The sequence below is a fragment of the Ambystoma mexicanum genome, chromosome 5p (assembly GCF_040938575.1).
Source record: "Ambystoma mexicanum isolate Mex_15411 chromosome 5p, UKY_AmexF1_1, whole genome shotgun sequence".
NCBI classification, from domain to species: domain Eukaryota; kingdom Metazoa; phylum Chordata; class Amphibia; order Caudata; family Ambystomatidae; genus Ambystoma; species Ambystoma mexicanum.
In genome coordinates, this window is record NC_090930.1 from 207806191 (window position 1) to 207828484 (window position 22294).

At 49.1% G+C, this 22294-nt stretch overlaps 1 protein-coding gene across 1 annotated transcript in view; it reads right to left on the bottom strand.

Moving 5' to 3' along the window:
• Window positions 1-22294, bottom strand: part of VBP1 (VHL binding protein 1) — a 98891-nt gene that overhangs the window by 51851 nt on the left and 24746 nt on the right. Inside the window, exons 3-4 of the mRNA XM_069612638.1 lie at window positions 14654-14720; window positions 13606-13704 (exon numbers count right to left, since the gene is read on the bottom strand). Coding sequence (XP_069468739.1) covers window positions 13606-13704; window positions 14654-14720 — 166 coding nt within the window. The remainder of the gene's footprint in view (window positions 1-13605; window positions 13705-14653; window positions 14721-22294) is intronic.

A 22294-nucleotide genomic window follows, 5' to 3' on the forward strand; every position in this document is an offset into this window, starting at 1 on the left:
TGGGGAAACTGCCAGCAGGCAATCTACTGTGTGCAGCTGCATCACTTTTTAGTGGCTCCAGTTTTAGAAAGTTAAGAGTCTTTCTTTCAGTTTGTGGGACTCCATTTAATTTAAAAAACGCAGTACTACAAATATGAACATGATAATCTGTTTCTGGTCATTAGTGATGCTTGGAAAATTGAACTATTGTCTCTAGCAAGTACATTCGAAGGCAGACGTTTCAGGCTAGCTGGCGATGGACAGTGCGACAGCCCTGGATTTTCTGCCAAGTACTGCACCTACCACTTTCAGGACATGGATAGTAAGAAGATTGTGAGTTCGGTGGTCGTGCAGGTAATGCAATGTACATCCTCAGTGGCCATGGAGAAACTAGGATTTATAAAATCAGTGCAATATCTACATTTGAGGGCAATGCACATCGACCTCATAGCCACGGACAGACACGTTTCAATTGCCAAGACAAAGAGAGCAGTTCCCACATATTAAACATCAATTTGACGTATGGCATCTTGCTAAATCAATCAATAAGAAAATCTCGGCTGCAGGGAAAAAAAAGGTTTGGAAAGTATTTCAGAGTGGTCCCAGTCTATCAGCAACCATCTTTGGTGGAGCTCCAAAACTTGTGAAGGGTCAGTGGAAATACTACTTGAAAAATGGCGGTCACTGATGCACCACTGTACCAACGTGCACCGCTGGTCAGAAAACCTACATTTCACTGCGCATGCGCGAGCCGCGCATGTGGAACTAATCACGTCGGCTCCTGGTGGCCGCGATAAATATCCTGAAAATACACCGCTCCGAGAATTCGCCCGACCTCCCAAAGCAACACAGCAGCGGCAGACCCATCCAGGCACTACCGGCTGCAGCCTCGAGCATAATCGGACCGGGGGGCGCGAGAGACGTCCCCGTGCCCGCCGGCGCGAGACTCGCTGCCATTGCTGGGCGGTTGACGGCGGCTCCGCCGCCCCTCCCCCCATGAGTTGCGACGGCCATTGTGGCCCCTGGGAGCAAGTGAGCCAGGGACGCCTGTTTGCGACAACGCTCCGGCTCCTCCAGACCGCCGCCCGGGGCCCCTCCCCCCTGCTGAGATCCCTACTTGAGGCGGCTGACGAGTGCCCGAACCGCGGACGCGGCCGCTGCCGTTGTTCAGCGCTGAAGCGACACAGAGCGCGGGGCATCTGGATATCTACGCTACCTGACCCGGCGGCGCAAACGGAGGCGGGCTGCGCGCCGCGGGCCTGGGGCCTTCCGCCCCCCCCCATCAGCGGGACTGCAACACCTGGGGTTGAGCCGTGACACGAAATCTGGCAACGCGGTGTCGCGCTCCCCCACCAGCATCAACGAGGTAAGGGCAAACCCCCCCCCCCCCTCCTCCTCCTCTCCCCCAGCCTGCGAACGACGGGACACCGACCCGCATTAAGGAGGCGCCACACCCCCGCCTAAAAGTGAACCCAGAGGTCCATCTGTGGGGGGCACGGAGCTGAGGGGACTGGGGACGCTCTCCTCCCCCATCGCCACTAGCACCCAGAACTGGTGACAACGCCTGCAGCACCCTCCACAAACGATCTGGGGCCCAGAGAACTGTGGGCTGCGGCCCTGGGAGGGACAGAGGCCCCCGATGTAAGGACCACAACTTCACAAACATAAGGAGCTGGGCGGATACTCCACTGGAGGGAGATTACCCCGTGTGTGACCACGCATCGGGGTAAACCCCGAAACTTACCGGACCAACCCGGACCAGGGACCCTTGGAACCGCCCACGACAAGGGAACTATCCCACAAGTAACACAATTAACAACCTCCAGGGGCAGCACAAGGTAGCGCGCACAGCGGGGGGACCGCGGCTGCCGCCCTCCACACGCCACCCATGAAAAGAACATAACTCGGACCCTGGGTGGGCGTATATGCGGATGCCATCTCTGTGGGCCCACGACCCTCTAATAAACACAACGGGCCAACCATAGCAGGGGTCTGCTCCCAGCGGCCAAAGCAATCTCGCCCGACTAACCCACCCCAATTCAGACTTCACAACAACCCCCTGGGGGGGCACCAATACGACCCATCCGGACTTGCCGCCTCACACAAATACCCGACTTCGCCATGGGCAAGGACAAGGTTAAGAGGCAAACCCTACAAAGCAAAATGGACCTCTACACCGTGGAGGCCCCCCCCCGCCTGGAAATGCAAAACCCTAGCGGAAGCGGATATCGGGGAAGCAGCTCAGGACCCCCAACTCTCCCTGAGCGACTTAATGAAGGCAATTGGGGGCTCGAGAACATCGCTGGAACTCAAAATTGGCCGAGTCTGCACGGAAGTATCTCTCCTACGTCAGGATCTTCGCAAACTATCGTCCAGGGTCGGAGAAGCGGAGCAAAGAGTGTCGGACACAGAACATAACGTCCGCCAGCTGGAACAACAACTCGCCATAATTGCCCAGAAGGTTAACCAACTAGAATGCCGAGCCGAAGATAGTGAGGGCAGGGCACGACGCAATAACCTCAGGATTCTTGGGATCCCGGAGAAAGAGGAAGGCCCCAGTGTCGAACTCTTCCTAGAAGACTGGCTGACCCACATCTTTGCCCCCAAGAAACTGTTGAAATTCTTCTCTATCGAAAGAGCACATAGGGTACCCACTGGGCGGCCTACCCCAGGAGCCCCGCCCAGAACTATAATAGCACGCCTCCTGAACTACCGAGACCGAGACGCCATCCTCCAGATGGCACGGGCCGCCGGCCCAATCACATACAACCGCTATAAAGTAGGGTTCTATCCGGACTACACTAAAGAGGTCCAGCGGGCCCGCCAGTCGTTTGACTCGGTTAAGAAAAAACTTCACTCTCTGTCAATTAAGTTCGCTCTCTTCTTCCCGGCGTTGCTCAAGGTCCACTACGAGGGAACGACGCACCTATTCCACAACCCCAAAGAAGCATGGGATTGGCTCGAAACACAGATCCTTAACGGGCCGGCGGCCCGACGCTCGCCCTCTGGGCCGTCCGCTCGCAAACCCGGGCCCAGGCAGGACTCGCCGTCCCCTACTCCGATGGGCCCCGAAACAAACACCAAGGCGCCCCTCCAGGAATACCACTGATAATGGATGAGGCCTGGGCATCACAATACTGAAGTCACCAAGAGACACCATGGAAACTACACCACTGCGGCCACCACCACCTTGACACTGCAGTTTCAAGCACAGTCAAGGCGACTCCACTGGAGCTACCACCCTAGGTCGGGTCATTCCGACGAAGTTCAAGTTCAGCAAGTTATAAGTTTGATGTTTGGGCGACAGGTGCTCCCAGTTGGAGGGGAAGTGCAGGGTGGGGGGAGTTTTGGGGATTCGAAGAAGCGAAATCACGAGAAAAGAAAGCTGGAAACCGGCGAATGCAGGCAAGTCAGACAAACACTATTTTGGGCCAGGATCAGAGACGCAGGTATCTGTCAGTCTTCAGGCACTCCGGTGCGAGGCGGCCGCTGGGGGTCCCCCCACCCCAAGAAGAAAACGACATACGCCCCCGGGGGAAAAATGAAACGGCCACTAATCCTCTCAGATACCCCAACAAATAGACTCACACTGACAGGATGAACTCCAACAAAGTGTCGATACTGTCCTGGAACGTCAATGGCCTCGGCTCCAGCATAAAGCGAAGACTGGTGCTCCAGTACCTAAACCGACACTCGCCAGACATTGCCCTCTTAAATGAAACGCATCTCACAGGCACAAACGCCATCTTTTTCAAAAGATCCAACTACTCGAAGGTCTATCATGCCGGATTCACGAAAGGGGCTAGGGGGCACAATGATACTCGTTCACAAGAGAGTTCCTCTCCAGGTTAGGAAGATCAGGGCGGACCCTCGGGGCCGCTATGTGCTGATGTTGGCGGACATTTGGGGTGAGAGATGGGGCCTGGCAGCACTCTATGCCCCCCCCCACGCTGACGAAGGAACTGCTCGCCGAATTACAGAACTTGCTTCTGGAGGAGGAGGCGGATGTGGAGGTGCTCGGAGGAGACTTTAACGAAGTAATGGACATCACAATCGACAGAACCTATAGGAGAGCTGGAACACGTCCCACCGTCACGCCGCTCACCACGTTCGCGGAAACCTCAGGAATGGTGGACACCTGGTGCACACTTCATGGCGACGAGGCAGGGTTCTCCTTCTATTCAGGAGTCCACAAATCATTCTCCAGGATCGACTACGCCTTCATCCCCCGCAGCATAACCCACAGGCTCCTCGACGCTGTATTCCTCGCAAGAGGGATTTCGGACCACTCCCTGCTTCTTTTAACCCTCAAGAACTCCTCCTGCCGCCCGGATCGTAACTGGCGCCTAAATACATACCATCTCCGTCTTCCTGAAATTGCGGAGGAGCTAGAGAAGACGACAGCGGAATATTTCGAACTCAATGAGGGCTCGGTAGACTCCCCGATTTCGATCTGGGAGGCATACAAAACAGTCCTACGAGGGGAGGTTATTTCCACGGTCTCCGCCTACCAACAACGTCAAGTCCAGAAGGTCAGGGAAGCAGAAGCACGCGTCCTGGAGTGTGAGCGACAAACCCTTATACAAAACACCCAAGAAGCAAAGGAGGCGATGCTCACGGCGCAAGACGCCCTCAGTAATCTGTCCCTAGACAATGCACGAACTGCTCACCAGTTAGTCCGAACCCAAATATATGAAAGGGGCGACAAAGCTAACAAGACACTGGCCTTGTTGGAGAGACGCGTGCAGAGCAGGGGACACGTTAGGGCAATCAGATCTCCGGATGGGACATTACTGACGGAGGATTCAGATATCGTCGAGGCATTCGCCACCTATTACAAAAATCTCTATACCCCACCCACGGGGAATCCATCAGTTGAACCCTCCCGGTACCTCGACCATATCGAGATTCCGACACTCCCGCAGCACCAATCAGACCTCCTGAACGCTGACATTACTGACACTGAGGTGCAAGATGCACTGGCACAACTCCAACCCGGGAAAACTCCGGGCCCCAATGGGTTCCCAACAGAAACATGGAAGTGCCTTGGTAGCATGCTCCCCCACCCACATGCACCGCATGTTTCTATGCAGCAGGGAACTAGGAGCACTTCCCCTAGACCTCAGGAAGGCATGCATAGTGGTCATACATAAGCCTGGGAAACCCCCGGAGGAATGCGCCTATCGCCCGATATCCTTGATTAATGGCGAAGCGAAGGTCCTCGCCAAAACACTCGCCAACAGACTACTGCAAGTGATTGAGACCCTAGTCCATCCGGACCAATGTGGTTTTATGCCCAATAAGTCAACTCGGATGAACTTGCGCAGGGTCCAATTGGCGCTATCCAGGGCAAAGGAAATACCGGCCCCACTCGCCCTCCTGGCGGTGGACTTCGAAAAGGCATTTGGACTTCTTTGTATCAGGTGGGATTCATCCCTGTGAACTTCAGCACCTTTATGCATTATGCAGTGACTTATGAGCTATCTATATAGCCTGGATTCGATAAAGGCAGCTCTGCCGAAACACGTGTCATCCACAAAGGCTCTAACATCACAAAAATAAACAGGAATTGATTAATCATCACTACTTGCCATTCCATTATTTTTCGGCGCACTATCAAGGGATAGCTCAACACAACCATTATATATTGTCACAAACGGAGTGGAGGGACTCTAAGTCTCCGTAGTAGCTAAACCTGGTGCGACGCAAGATCTTTAACATCACCTCAACTCTCATGGACAAACCCTTTTAATTTAACGGGGCGCGTAGGTACTGCAGCAGGTGTCATCACAAACAGTCCCTCACCAAGAATAAAAGACTGAGACAGCCCTGCCCGAAACTGTCTGGTTTCTGGCATGAGAGACAAAGACTGAGACAGCCCTGCCCGAAACTGGCCTGAATGCAGTGTGTAGTGGTGAATGGCTGGGTACTTGTCCCAATCCACATTCCTTGTTGTGAGTGTCTGGAAGGGAGGAGTGTGGCCTGAATGCACTGTGTGCCTGATTGGCTGACTGACTGCATGAATGCCCTTCTGTATGATTGGCTGCTGAGTGTGTACCCGCAGTGTGGATGAGAGGCAGGATAGTATATCTGGGGACCTCTCACCACTGGTAAAGTGTTCAGAAGCAGCCTGGTGTTCAGGAACGTTCAGAAGCATCCTGGAGTGGAGTCTCCACTCTAAGAGTAACTGGAACTGCTGATCCTCGACGTCCAGCTGGAAGAAAAAGACTTGCTGTGGCATTTGCTTCGACCGATCCGAAGGCTGACGAAATCGTCGAAGACTGACCCGAGAGAGGACCTGTTAAGGCGCCCTCTTCCCGTGCTCCGAGGGACCATCGAGCACCGCTCCATCTTCGCCGAAGCGCCCTGGAAGACAGATCCTCAAAAGGCTGTCGACCCGAGACGGGACCGCCGAGGAGATCGAAGTGAAGCACCCGGACATCGACGCCGTCGAAGTCCATTGCCGTCGAACAGGGTTCGCAGGTTTGTGTAACCGCTGGAGGCCCGTCGAAGTTGTGTTGCCAAGCCGTGGGAACCACTTGACGCCGTGCCGCCGACGACCGGAGCCGTCCGCTCCTTTGCCTAAGAACATTCAATCGAAGGACTCTCTCGACCGCATCGTCGACCGCTTATCCTGCCGGAGAAAGTCGAGGACGACCAACGCGCCGAGGAGAAACCTGCCGGTGGGTTTCCCGCCACCCAAAGACCCCAAAGACTCGAACGACTCGACGCCCTTGCTGGGCCTCCGTCTCCACAATCTTTGCGGTCCAGAACTATTGTCACCGAGGTGCCCCGCACGCCTCTGCCTTGCAGGACGCCGACGCTCCGACGCCGACGAGCACCGCTCGGACGAAGCTGCCACCTCATCGACGCCGTTCTACCTTGTTTGTCGACGGACGTTCGACGCCCCGTGCCTCCCGCGTGAAAGGGAAGGCATTCAAGAAGGGCCGTCGATTCCCCGTCGCCGAACAGCGAGTTCCTCGACGTTTGTCGACGCCTCTTCAAGGAACTCGACTCCACCAGGTACATTGGGGGGGTAAAAACATTATAGGAGGGAATAAGACTTGCAGAGCAATATATGGACTGGGCGTGCGCTATATCTTGTTTTACAGGTTGCCCAGGTGGGGGGGATCTCCACACAGAACTGTGCCTAGTGGTAGGGGCCAGTATTCTGCCTATTGCACAAACATCTTATTTTCTTTCCTCTCTCTATTGCTGGTTTCACTCTATTGGTCTGTGTGACATTGTTACAGTATTGTTCATGCACTTTAATGAGATCTAATACAAAGGGTGGTACCACTTTAGAATTGTATATATTTGCCATTGTTGATTTTTCCGGAGTACAAAGTGAGTTATTATGATAAGTGTACATAACCTTGAATATTGATTATATAAAGACTGTTCTAACCAATACAGAGTGTGGATATTCCTTTGTGGGGGCTTGGGGACTACACTGTACTTAAGAACCAGCCTGCATCACCTCCTGAGAAGCTAGGCCTTGATTGCTCGACCATTGCTACCGTAATAGAGAATCTTGCCTGGGGTCTTCTGTGCCTCTCCACTACCATATAGGGAACAGAAGTACAGACACCCCCCACCGGTCGTTGAGGCCCTTCTCTCACAACATCCCCCACTGGCAATCTCTCCCCCTGTCGCTAATGGGCCGGGCCGCACTATTCAAAATGATGACCCTTCCCAGACTGTTGTATGTCCTCCAGAACGCCCCATTCCCCATCCCCCAAGAAACCTTCGCACTCATCGACAAGAATCTGCGCACACTGCTATGGGGAGGGAAACAATCCAGGATTGCCCTTGACACGCTCCAGAGATCGGTGTGGGAGGGAGGCATCGGGTTACCTTGCATACGCACCTATTACTTGGCCACACAGAGAGGAGTAGTGAATGACTGGATGCACGCAGACCCCACACAGCCACACATCCGTATAGAGCTGGAGACTATGTCCCCACTAACACCGCTCCAAGTCCTCTACGCCACCCGCGACCAACTCCCGGTGCTGCCCAAAATGACCCACCACATCCGGTGAGCTTGGCTGGCCGCACACAAACTAATCGGCTGGGAAGGCCAGCCAACTCTTTCGCAACCCATATGGCACAATACGCTCATCCCGGAACTGGTAAAAATGGGCTCCTTCGATCACTGGCTGACCAAAGGAATACACACATTAGCACAAGTAATACAAGAGGGCCGCCTCCTGAGCTTTGAGACCATGCGCGAACAATTCGACCTGGCACCCATGGACCGGTTTCGGCATGCGCAACTGTCCCACGCAATCCGCGCACAATTCCCCGACACGACAGTCCTACCCCCTTGCTCTCCCATCGAGACCAATATCCTCCCGCAGTACATCCCCTTCTAGGGTCACTTCCACTCTCTATCAGGCCCTTAGCTCATTCGGGGCTCCACAACTCGACGGGCTAAAGGCAAAGTGGGAAAGGGATCTGGGCCCCCTGGAACCTGAAGATTGGGTAGAGGCGTTAATGTCCCCCAGAGAAATTGGGATAGAATCCAAGCTTAGACTAATACTGTTGAGGATCTTACATCGTTCATATCACTCACGCACTGCAATGGCCAGATGGGGTGGAATAGAAGACGAGACATGTGTCCGATGGAACCCGCCACCTTTTACCATATGATATGGGACTGCCAGGTGATACAGGCCTTCTGGGTGGAATGACACCAATTCCCAGGGACCCCAAGATGGTAATATTGGGCATCGGGGGGGAAGTAGACCTGTCCAAATATGAGAAAATGTTCTTGGCAACGGCGTTGGGGGCGGGCAAAAGACTTATAGCGGCCAATTGGGGATCGGCCGAACCACTGAGCCTGAACCGATAACGAGCTGGACAGATGCGCAATCTTAGAGCGCCGAATCTATAATGCAAGGTTCTGCCCCCGCAAATTTGAAAAAATATGGGGTAAATGGCTAGATGCTCAATAAGCTCTGCGGGTGGGGGTGCACCGATAGTGCTGCTTGCCTTGTTTGCCTGCCTGGTCCTATTGTTGTCTTTTGGTCCTCGGCCCTACGGGCCCTGTTGATATGGACGATTGCCTTCAACATCTATACTGCTGATTCATGTCTTATTCTCATACGTCTCTTATGTTCTGTTGTTTAAATTCAATAAACAGAGTTATTAAAAAAAAGAAAACCTACATTTCCACCAATGTGAACATGGCCCTTTATCCCCAGTGGAGGCACGGAAGAAGAAGTGGTTGAATCCATCTTCACCGACACACAAAGCCATTGAGAAGATTGTTTTCGATAAAACTCTATCAAGAGATTTGAGGGGACTGACAATTCTGTCACATATGAGGTTTGGAGGTGTTCCACAATATGTGCCTAAAGTACAGGCCAAAGCGCTTGCATTTCAGCATACAGGGCATGAGACATAGGACTCTACTTGCCGTCTTGGCCCATAACGAGAATCTCGGCCGTGAACAATCTAGGACTGAGGGTAATTTAAGGATGCCTCGCTACACTAAGGCCTTTTCAAAAAGTAAGCAAGCAATGGGTGATCAAACCAGTCTATGAGGAAATGGAGTTCGACTTTGTCCAAAGCCTTATTGTTGCTGTATTAGAGAAGCACAGATATGGAATTTTGAACGTTTCTGCGCCGAGCACTGATCCATTGCCACCCAACATTGCGACTGTGCCATGTCCACCCAAAGGAGAGCTGGTTGTGAAGTACAAATCCCGGTTTAAATAATTGTAATACGATTGTCTTTTTGTAAATAAAATTTTATTGTACAGTGTGCATACAAAGTACGCCAACCCTAACCCCTACCTTCACCATCCTGGGTGCCGAACTACCTGGGTGTCATCTTTGAATTCTCTCTCTATTCACCTCAGATTGCTGACCTTGTCTATATGTGTATGTATATATTTTTGTTGATGTAACTAATTTTCACAATCTCTTATAAATGCTGGGCACTGTTAACCGAGGGGAGGCTTGCGTATTGCAAATAATAAAACAAAAACAATAAATCTCACTTTCAACTCAACTCCTCGGGTACTTCATACTTTCCCTGACCTTCCCCAAAAAATTTAAAAAGTCTCAATGGTTCTTTGGGGCTTCAAAGCTCGCAGACAACGAGGACAAAATTGGGGCCTTAGAACGTGCCAAGCGAGCCATTGCAGATGGGAGAGAAGCCAGTTCGCATTTGCACATTGAGGCGCACTACATAGATGGATTCGAAACTTCAAGTTCTCACAGATGGCTTTACTATGGGATGTTGCAAAGAAAGAATGTATGCTAATTTCTAGTGAAGGTCAGCGGCTTTGATTTTCAGCTCGCGCCCTGAAGAGGCCCACAACTCGCACTGGCAGTATAAGTGTCACAATGCCCTCTCCCGGGGAGCCGGCTGAGGCCCTGCGTCCCCGAAAGCGGACATCAAGTCCCCGGGGAAGGTCCCAGCAACCCCTTATAGGGGCCTTTTGGACAGCGTCCTGGCGCCTATGGCGCCAGGCTCATTATGAAAGTGTTTGGGTGCACTTACCTGATGCAGACCATGCTGCAGAACCCCGGCCTCCTTGAGGCCTGAAAGGAACTACTTTACCTGTGGGACTCATTTATCACCCGGGCGTGGTCGGGGAAGGATACATACCTGATTGGAGGAAGGACACATTCTAGGAACTTCTTCCAAGGCTATTTAAACCACACCCGATCAGCCACACGTGCTTCGCGTTGTTCTGCATCTAGCAGCTGGACGCTCACCGTGTCTGCTCCTGCATCTTGACTTCTGCCACACCTGCCAGCATCCTGAATCACCTGCAAAGGAAGGGAACAAGAGAACAGAAGAAGGAAAAGGCCTCACCTGCTAAATCTGCATCCCAGAGACATTTCGCCGACAATCCTGAAAAGGAAGACATTTATTTTTAAAAGCACATCGCATCGATCGCTGCAGCGCCGCATTCTACTCACCTTTACAGGGCGCCTCCATGTTCAGCAGCGACCATCCGGATTCGCAGTCGCGTCCCCGCGCCTAGGGAGAAAAAGACAAGAACAAAGGCGAGAGAAAGAAGGGAAAAGGGAAGCTAAAACTCCATGTCCAGACTTACCTGTTGGGTCATTCCCTTTTCATTTCGGGTCCGCGCCGCATCCAGGCATTTTCGGACCCCGGCCCCTGAGGGGAAAAAGTGAATGAAAAGACATTACCAAAACACTCATTAAAGACTTACCCGATTTCCACAAGGATTTCACCGCTCACCTCGGGTCGGTGCCTGTTCCCCGGCATTCCGTACCCCGGCCCCTATGGGGAAAAAGACACTAGCATTAGAACATTAATGCATGGACACAAGGGGAACCACTTATAGAAAAACTTACCTGGAAGCCAAGCAAGTTTGGTTCTCACCCATCCGAAAATCCAGTGACGTAACTGGATACCAAAGCGCCCCTGCATCAGAAGCAGGATGGAGAGCTCGTCCTTCCAGACCCTAAGGTGAGACGCTACGGGGAAGCACAGAAGGGTTTTGAGGAGGGTGAGAGGGGTAAGTGGGAGGCCGATTGCATTACCCCGCAGACAGTTAACCCCCTTTTCTCACCTACAGAAGGATACTTCTGCGAGTCAGACAAGCCAGATCTGGGGCCCGGTCCAGTCCGTCTTCCGAACCCTGCGCATCACCTTAGACGAGGTCACAGCAGCGCGAACCAGGCCAGCGCCCCCGTGGGAGTCAGGTGAGCGTTACAATAAGGTTCTATTGTTTTTTGACCTTGAGAGACAGGGACCATGCAGAAAGAACCTCATTTGAAGGGGGGTTTGGAGGGTGCAATAACGTTTGAGACGATAAGGCAGAAAATTCTTAAACTAGACCGAGTTTCATGTTAGTTCAGTATACGAGAAATCGTTGTCAAGAGCACAATGGGATTTACGGACTGCATTACGCAGAGACACAATGGAAATTGCAAATATAATGTAAGTAACTCTTTAGACGCTTTTATACCGGAATGAAGAATTAATGAATGGATGCATGAATGAATAAATGAATGAAGAGCTTTGAAAAGGTTTGTGGGATCGTCCTTGTAGCGGGCACATGGGCATGCAGGTCCACATTCCACACGCATGTAGACAAAAAGTTGTTTCTCATTGTGTACCAACCTCGATTTATGTCGTTAGTTTTCGCATTGATTTTAGAGCCGAACATACTCCATTGCACTATCCTTGAAAGCAAATAGTTTCAGCTCGGCCGTAATAAATAAAATGAATAATATTAATAAAGAATGGCTGGCGAGACCAATTATAAATTTTATGTTTTCAAAATAGGTACATCCTTCCCTTTTGCCCCTGCCACCAGTTTCAGACACCGGCAGACGGTTTCTTCAGCCGCCAGTTGCAGCTTAATGTAAACAACTGCACCATTCTGATGATCTTATGGGACGATCGCCAAGGGCGCATATGCCCTTAAGCGGCAATAGCGGCTAGAAGCAACATATCAACCTTTACGCTGGCCTAGTGCCTACTTGATGGAACCGCCTTGCGGTTCAACGTGCGACAAAAGTGCTTCTTTGAACGAAAACCAACACCCTGTGTACCATAAAGGAACAGCGCGTGACTCACGATAAACTTTTACAGATTTGCGGATAGAGATAAAAGAAAATAAATGACTTTCGGAGTTCAAATGGCAATTGCAGAATATTCTATAAACATTTAATGTCAAATAAATGTACTTTACCAAATTTACCGTGTTGCTGTTTGATTTTAAAGTACAGTTTCATATTCCGAATTGTGGCGCGCTGTGTTGTGAGCTGATCTGTGTTGGTTTCTGGGTTCTGTGTGAAGTCCCGTAGAAGACGACTGGGCGCGTTTGTCTATGCACCACAGTAACGTCACAGAGAGAGGCGGGGAATATGAATGTTTTGATAATGTCAGGCTCAGGGGCGGGGTTATGATTTAGTGCTGCAAAAGCAGGTCAGCAAGGGCGATGGGGGAAATGATAGGATTATCACAAAATGGCAGCTCCATGGTGCCTGTTTTCGCGTGCGTTTAATGGACGAAAACTCGGGTAAGGTCCATAGGAAATTTTTTCTAAAATCGAGCGACTTAGGCTTAAAAACACATGGCCGACCCGTAAGGGCAATACAAATTTTTGACCGAACCATTCCTTTAATTGTCATTAAGCTAGAGGAGCTTAGAGACCTCTGCAAATTAAGACAGATACACCTTCAGTGGCCTGACCAAAGGAGAGTTTGTCTGCAATGGAGCTCTATTAAGGGAGCAAGCTGATGTACCAGAAGAGGAAGAAGATGCAGTCGGTCAAAGACGCTTCAAGGTTCCACCATCTACAGCACTCTCCTTTGCCAATCCATCTCAGAGCTGGAAACTGTGCAACTTGCAGCTCAAGTAATTCAGAGAGCTAGAACAAGTGTGACTGCGACAACACAAATGAGAAGCAGACTTGTCATAAAAAGAAAAGGATGTAATTGGTCCACATATGTCGTCAAGAATGCCCCTATGCAACTGTCCCACACTCCTTCAGAGTTATTCTTGTTTGGATGGGATAGTTTCAGGAATGTCTGCTAAGAAACCTAATTCACAATGATATAAAGTACAATTTAAGAATGGGAAATTCAAAATCCTAAAGATAAAATGCAGAAAGAAAAATAACTTACCCCTAACCACAAACAGACTTTATCCGTGGGAGGAACAGAGGCTTTACAATACAGATTATCAGCCAATAAAAATCTGGTCTCCATAGGGTCTGTGGATTCCTTAATAAACAGAAATGACAAAGAATTTAGACCTATGCAATACACAGTATGTATTACCCTTGTCAGTAAATCAAAGACAAAAGTAGCCAAACAGAGATTTCCATTGCACTATAAAAACAAACATTTCATAATTGCCTATGTACCAGCTCTGTTTGAAGTCTACATCCACCAAAGGCCTCTTACAACTGAACCATATGCTTCTATTGCAGAACACCGTTGCATGTGCTCTGCCTGCAGTAGCCAGAACCAGTGTTTTTATGCCCAATATATAAAACATACTGTGCCATTTAAGAGAGACCTTGCACACCAAACATTACAGTAAACTTGAATAAATTATCTTTCAAATGCAAATTAAAATGACGCCAGAACACATAGCTACATTAACAATGCAGGCTTGGAGACAACTGATGAGAAAAGCTCCTCCAATAGTGCCGAACTAGGGAAACGGAGGTCCACTAACTTTCAGCTAAGGGCAGAGGAATGTTTCCTGTTTGTCTCTCAACACAGCCAGAGGGTATGGGGCATAATACCTTTAAAGTTAGTGACAAGCTGCAGTCCACAGCCATGTACCTCTTCCCTAGGAAGAGGTAAGAAAATAAAATTAAAGATAAACAAGAGGAAACCCATACATTTCAAGTTGGGACGAATTGTGGATGTTATCCCTTCGAGAGCCCGCTTTAAACCCTTTGTGCCTTAAAGAACCTTATGACCTCTTCTCGGTTAAAAAAAAAAAGGACATACCGACACTGGACTCAGAAATCCAAAAGCTCAGAAGAATTTGAACCCTGGATATTCAATCAGACCCACAATTACAATAATAAACCAACCTTTTCCGATTAAGCTGTTCATCCCGTACCAAATATTTGAGGATTAACCATGCTGTATACAGTTAGTAAATGCACCACCATGTAAATACAGCATTTGACAAAAAGCCAGAATGAAAATGTACCTTTTTCTTCTGCATGTGTTTTAAAATTTCCAATGTTTGTTTAATTTCAGGAATCTGACTTTTTAGCCTGTTAATAGAAAACAGTTTTTTGCATTGATAAATTAGAACTGTAACCTGGCAACAACACAAAGCAATATTTTGCATTTAAAATACCACTGACCAATAAAGGAAGATATAGAATTTGACCAGTAAAGACACATACGGAATAAACTTGACGTTTTAAGGGTTTTCAAAAGGCACAAAGAATAGTGTTTCCAATCCCACTTTATTACTAAGTTTGATATTAATAATAGTATACCCAGTCAAATATGGTTTGATCATTTATCTACATGAATATTGTTATTTGAAGAACATAAAATTTAAATGCATCAAAATCAAACTATTAATGAAACTAAACAAACACCAAGAATGCTACAAAAAGGCAGATTCTACTGAATATTTACATAAATCAAATACTAGACCAGGCACCAGTCGGCTTCAGATCCATGAGGGGGAAGGGAAACAGCATTACTATTTATATGGGATGATCTAAAAGCAGACGCAATGTCACATCAGCACTAATATCAGCAGCTTTTGATAGTCCATCACTAAACGCTCATCAGAAGACTCGAAGAAATAGGAAATTGGCAACACGGCATTACTATGGTTAGTCCTTCCTCGCAAAAAGAACAGAAACAACGTGGCTAAAACCCTTCAGCTCAGCACCCTGCAGAGTTCCACTAGGCTCATCACGCTCACCACTGCTGTTCCACATCTGCAAGACCCAACTCATATCAACTGCTTCAAAGAAACAAACCATTTGATGAGTACCAACAGACAAACTGAGCCCAGACAAAACAGTAATCATGATCACGCCCAACGACCAGTTGATCCAACACCACATTCCATAGCCTACCAAAATGGTAAAGACCAGAACCTTCCAAGTGGTTAGAAACCCTGGGCTGCCTTTCTCCACTTTCCCACATGGAACATTCTCCATCATCTCTCATGACAATAGATACGCCAACAGCATCTCTCTCAGAATGCTGAAGTACCTTACCAAAAAACAACAGCGAATACAGAACGCAGCTGCAAGGGTGTCCAGTCATTCATTCAAAAACAAAAAGGATCGAATGCAATACATTCGAGTCAAAAGGACCGGAAAAAAAAAAAGAAAAAAAGAAAACAAAAACACTGAATGCCTTTTTTTTTTTACATTTATTTTTTGGGGGTTTTGGTATAGGTAAAATTAATGGTTTTTGGCCTAAAAACAGGGGTTTGCCCTCTTCCCCCAAAAAAATAAAAAAACAAAAAAAATGTGGTCTTTTCTTTTTCAGTCCTTTTGACTCAAATGTATTGCATTTCGATCCTTTGTATTCGATCCCTTCACCCATAACCGCTGCAAGACCTTTCCTCAGACTCGCTAACAAAAAAAACATCACACCAGCACTGAAGAGCCAACACTGGCTACCAACCATAGAAATTAGGAACGGAATTCTTACAGAGAACAATCTCAATCTACAAACTTAACCGAAAACGAACATCCAGCAACCACATTTGCCTTGACCCCAAAACAATTCTCAAGCAGGGATGTGGTGTATCAGCATTATCCTGCATCTCAGCAAAACTTTGGAACTCACTCCTGAAGGAATTATGATCAACAGACGACCACCTAAAATTCAGAAAATTGCTAAAATCATGGCTCTAACTCACAAGCTAAACAGGAAACACTGTCAATGGAAACACCCAAAACCTGGATGCCTCTGCAAAAATAAAGCATTTTAACACAAACCACCAGAAGAATGTGAACAGACTACTAACATCAATAACTAACCCTACTGAAAAAAAATGTCCAATATACTGCATATTCGCTGTCAAGCACAAACACACACACCCCTACCAAAGCAGAAACCTACAACCACCACAAAATGCACACAATACATTACAGAAAACTAACCCAACTACACATAAATCATTCCATACACATGCATACAAACACCACCTAACCCATACTAACAAAAAACAAACCCAGCACAGTGTTAGGGAGAATTCTCAGTTCTGTGCTTACTCCCTTCTACCTTAAGAGACCCCCCAACTGTTTTGCTGGACTTGGGACTTTTGATTTTATATCCTGGGGTGAGCAAAACTTTTCTCACTCATGTATTTTCATCTGATTTAGACTCCGTTTCTCTTTTGGTTTTGGAGTCTTACAAACGCCATAGGCATCACCTTTTCTATTGTGACACACAGCACCCTCAGTGCAGTGTCCCAGAGAAGTCCTTTGGATTTCTCTTAAGGTTTAAATACCTTCTCTTGGATAAACTAGTGTTTCTAAGAGTAGTAAAGTGAAATTGACTTTACTTACGTTTTCCTCTTTGTAGACCCAGCACACACCATGTGGTGTGCTAGGGGGATACTTAGTATCCACTTTTCTCTACTTTATCATGTAAAATTCTTATGTTACCCTCACTATAATCAATGGCTGGTGGCATTGGTTTATTTTTCCTACCATTGTGCGTTTTTACTGCAGGCTGAATCCTCAGCTGCTTCTTTTTTCGCCATTTCTTGCGTGCGAGGAACTTCTTGGGTTTTACTCTGCACGTCAACCAGGTTTGGTCCCTTTGATAGTTTTGTCTTTGGCGGGATTCACTGGTGAAACCCGCCTCTCGCTCCAGGATGTCTGGAAGGGCAGGAAGCAAGGGAGGTTGCCGAATCTCCCTGTGGTTAGTCTCCTTTGTTACAGGAATGCACCCAAAAGGGGATTGGCTGGATGGCTGGCTGTCCTAGAAGGGCAGCCATCCTGCTGTGTGAGTGACACCTATGCTGTGAATGAATGGGGGAAACCTGCATAAAAGGTGAGGTCTTATGCAAGAAGGCAGAGTCGACCACTGGACCAAGGAACCGAAGAAGAAATTGGACCGTTGGTTTGCCCGGTGAAGCCCTGCTGCAGTGCGGAGGCTCCTAATTTCAAATCAACTAGAAAAGCCCAGGAAGGACGACTTCTCCCCTTGGGTTGGTGGGACCAATCAACCCGAAGACAAACTTGCCTGGAACCCCTCTCCCTGCTGGCTGTACTGCTTTGCTGACGCTGCTGCTGGAACAGAGTGCCAGGGGACAGGAACAACAGAATCGAGTGCATAGTCTAAGCCGGACCCGAGCTCTAGGAATATCCTAAGGACTCCCTCGAAGCAGGTCGACCCAAGCCTGAGCCACCTCAACAGAGTGCTGGACCCCAAAAGCAAGGGGAGCCCACAAGGTGAACCGTGGTGGTGCTATTTGCGAGTAGCTGAAACCGTGAAGTGCTGCTTATCTTGAGTAAGCCCATTGCTGCTGCAGACCTTCAAACCGTAGTGCCCCAGACATCCTCCCTCTTGTCCCCACGACTGAGGCCCAGGAACACAGGATCTGCAGGGCTACAACAGGAACAGAAGCCAGCTGGACGCTCTTCTTCCAACCTAAGGTAATGTCTAACTAGGGGTACTTACCTCTTGTTGTGTGTAGCTTGCTGGTTCTCACTGGCAACTTGCATTGGCTGCCCTTTGCAGAGTTGCTTGCCTCATTGCTTTTTCACAAGTCTTACAGCTTGTGGCCCAACAGATTCTTTTCTGCAAACTCTCTTAACATTGTGCAGGACTTTTGTGGCATCTTCAAGAAGTGCCTCAACTCCGCTAGACTTTGCTCAATTGACATTGGCTGTCTTGGCTCCCTGTAGACTCTTCTTACCCTCCGACTTATCTGTCCCTCAAAAGTCATACATAAGTTACTTTTATAGCTGGTTAACCTATACTTCATTGGGGGATTGTAAAGTACTTACTTGTTGAGAGAAACTTGTAAACCTTTGTTTCCTTCCCTAACCTAATCCTGTTCCCATACCTTCAGTATTACATTGAGTGTCAAAGTGTGATCTACTTAACTGAAACCGGAGGAGTGTATATTTTAAGTTTTTTGTTTGTTGCATATTGCCCTTTCTAAAAAGGCTACTGTTCAATTAATAAATAATTATTTTAATAAGGAACCTTGAGTAGAACAAGTTACTTACCAACTGGTAAAGTTCTTTCAACTGGATGTTCCTCCAACATATTCCACATCTTTGACATGTAACGTCCACAGCTGTGCTTCCGAATATTTTTCAGCAGTGGGCGTCCTGCGTAGGGTCGATGTCCCTCGAAGGCCTCCGTCAAGGGCGACGTCACTGTATGTTATAAATAGGACGCACGGCGCCCGTAGCCTCAGTTCATGTTTTTTCCTCCATAAAGTGCGACATGCTTGTACACAATGCCTGCTTGACTGCACATAGCCTTGAGAGAACGCAAGCTGCAATAGCATAGGAATTTCTCCAGAGGGGCAGGCTGGGAGGGTGATGTGGAATACATTGGAAGAACATCCAGTCGAAAGAACGTTACCAGTTGGTAAGTAACTTGTTCTTCAAATGGATTGTGTCCTCCAACGTATTCCACATCTATAACGGACTCCCAAAGAAGTACCAGAAAATGGAGGAGGGAGAAGAATTTAGAATACCCAATCAGATGGCAGAATACAGAACCGCTTTACCAAAGGCCATATTTGACCATGGAGTGTATCCAGGGAGTAATGTTTGACAAAGGTGTGGATAGAAGCCCATGTCGCTGCGTCGCAAATATTCCTAATAGGAACTCCCCTCTGCAGGGCTGTGGAAGTAGCCACGCCCCTAGTGGAGTGAGCTCGCAATCCTTCAGGAGGGTCCTTGCCCGCCAATCTGTAACATTCAGTAATGGTGAGGATAATCCACCTGGACAAGGTCTGTTTGGTAACAGCCTGGCCCCATCGGTGTCCAGCATACCCCACAAAGAGTTGATTGTCCACTCTGGCCCTGGCCATCCTAGAAATATAAAAGCTCAGAGCTCTCCTAGGGTCCAACCTATGAAGCCGCTCCTCTTCCTTACCAGGATGAGGAGGAGGATAGAAAGCAGGAAGTACCACTTTCTGGCTTAAATGAAACTAAGACACTACCTTAGGTATAAAGGAAGGACATACACCCAGTACAGCCCTATCCTTGTGGAACACAGTATAGGGTGGCTTAGATGAAAGGGCCTGCAATTCACTCACTCTGTGAGCGGATGGAACAGCAACCAAGAAAACCGTCTTGAAAGACGGTCTCAAAAGGACAAGAGGGCAAAGGTTCAAATGGAGCACCCATCAGGAATTTCAAGACCAAATTCAGATCCCATACCGGCACCTGAAATGGGGACGGCGGGAACAAATTAGTGAGCCGTTTTAGAAACTGGGAAATCAAAGGAATCTTAAAATATAACATTCTTCAGATGAGCAATTGAAGACCACTGTGGGCCAAAGAAATCAATAAAGACCGAACCATGGGACGACTGGCTGAAAAGGATCTACATCGTGTCCTCTGCACCAGTCGCAAAACTTACGCCAACGGTACAGGGATTTGGTTGCGAGACAGACCGAGAGACCGAGATATCCTCTGTAGGGAAGACGGCGTGGAGGGCAGACAGATGGACATTTCTAGAAGGTCCGGGTACCCCGGTCTCCTGGCCCAATCCGGAGCAATGAGGATCATGTGGGATCCGAACCTCCGCCACCTCCTTAACACTTGAGGAATGACGGGGACCAGAGGAAATGCATACAGAATTGGGAATGGCCAATACAGGACGAATCAGTCTCCTAAGGCTCCTCTCGGAGGAAATTCCCTTGAGCAGAATCTCTCGCACTTCCGGCTGGCACTGGTCACGAAGAAATCCACATGTGGGGTTCCCCAAAGGGCAAAGATCTCCAGAAGAACTTCCTGAACCAACTCCCACCCGTGAGAGACCGTGCTCTGCCTGCTCAGAGCGTCTGCCGCTGCATTCTCTCCAGCCAGATGTACTGCCGAGAGGGATATTCCTTGCTGGATTGCCCAGAACCAGAGCTGCTTTGCCCCTCTGCACAATGGGAGTGACCTTACCCTCCCACCCCCTTTTTTTGTTGAGGTATTGCATGGCCACTGTGTTGCCCGTCATGATCAGGACACTCTTCCCCCACACAGACGGCAGAAAAGCCTTCAGGACAAGCCTGATGGCCCTAAACTCCAACAGGTTGATGTGGAGTTTGGACTCCGACGGAGACCAACGACCGCTGGCGGTCAAATCGTCAGCATGAGCTGCCCATCCTGTGAGGAAAGCGTCCGTCACTACTGTCACCTCCGGCCTCGGTTGCCAAAACATCTCCCCCTTCATCAGATTCCCATTGTTGGCCCACCACAGAAGATCCTGCAAGAACGATAATGGAATCTGAACGGGATCCGACATCTTGCCCGAGAATTGTGACCCTGCACCTCGAGGACCCATTGCAGGGATCTCATTCTCAGCCTGGCCTCTGGCACCAGAAAAATGCAGGATGCCATGAAGCTGAGCAACCTTAAGAATTCGAAAGCCGGAAGACGCTGGGCACGTTGACATTTGTCCACCATCTGCACAATGTGATGAGCCCTCACCTTGGGAGGCGAGCACTTCCAAGGACGTGTCCAACACAGCCCCCCCCATGTACTGGAGCTGTTAGGAAGGTGTCAGATGAGACTTCTTAAAATTGAGGGAGAATCACAGCTTGTGGAGGGAGCGGCAGGTGAGACAGATGATCCATCGCTTGCTCGGGAGATCGTGCATGGATCAGCCAGTCGTCCAGGTAGGGGTAGACGTGAATTCCCCCCCCATCCCGTTGCCCCACCAGCCCCCCATCGCCTGAGATACGCTGCCACCACCACCAATAGCTTGGTGAAGACCCTCGGGCGGAGGTCAATGCCAATGGCAGGATCCGAAACTGAAAGTGCGAGCTGTCAGCCACAAACCTCAGGTACTGTCTGTGCTTTGGCTGAATCGGCACATGAAAGTAAGCATCCTGTAGGTCCAGAGACACCAACCAATCCTGAGGTCCATAGGCCTGGAGGACCTGAGAAAGAGTGACCATCTTTAACTTGTCCTTCCTGAGGAGTTTGTTCAACCAACGCAAGTCCAAGATGGGTCTCAATCCCCAGTCTATTTGGAATAAAAAAATATGGGGGAATACCATCCCTTGTTCCTCTCCGCTACAGGCACCAGTTCTATAGTGCCTTTCTCCAGCAGGGTTAAGATTTCCTGCACAAGGAGCGGATCCGGAAGCTTCAAAGAGACAGTCCCCGGTGGATTGTCGTGATGCCGCATTAGGAAGGGAAGGCAGTAGCCGTGGGCTATTGTATCCAGAACCCACGCATCCGAAGTAATAGATCACCATTTTTTGAGATGATGAGACAGTCTGCCCCCAACCGGCGAACAATGGAACATGGCCTCAGTTGTTTTGGAGCGGCTGCGGCACCGCCTGAAGGCAAAGTGGCAGCTGCCTGAGCAGCTGTGGCACCTTTATCTCCCCCCGGACCACCACCGGTACTTTTACGTTGACCTCTGACTGGAGGCTCCTCGCGTCCCACCAAAATTGGATTAGTAACGAAAGGAACCTCCCCTCCTCTGCTGTCCCCTAGGACGAAAAGGCAGAGGTTGACTCACGGCTGCGCTCAAAGAAAACAAATGCGAACCATCAAAGGGCATGATCAGAAGGCGGCTTTGTACATCCAGAGCAAAACCAGACTTCCGCAACCACGCAAACCTGCGTATAATGGTGCTTGCAGCCATGGACCGACTAACACTGTTGGAC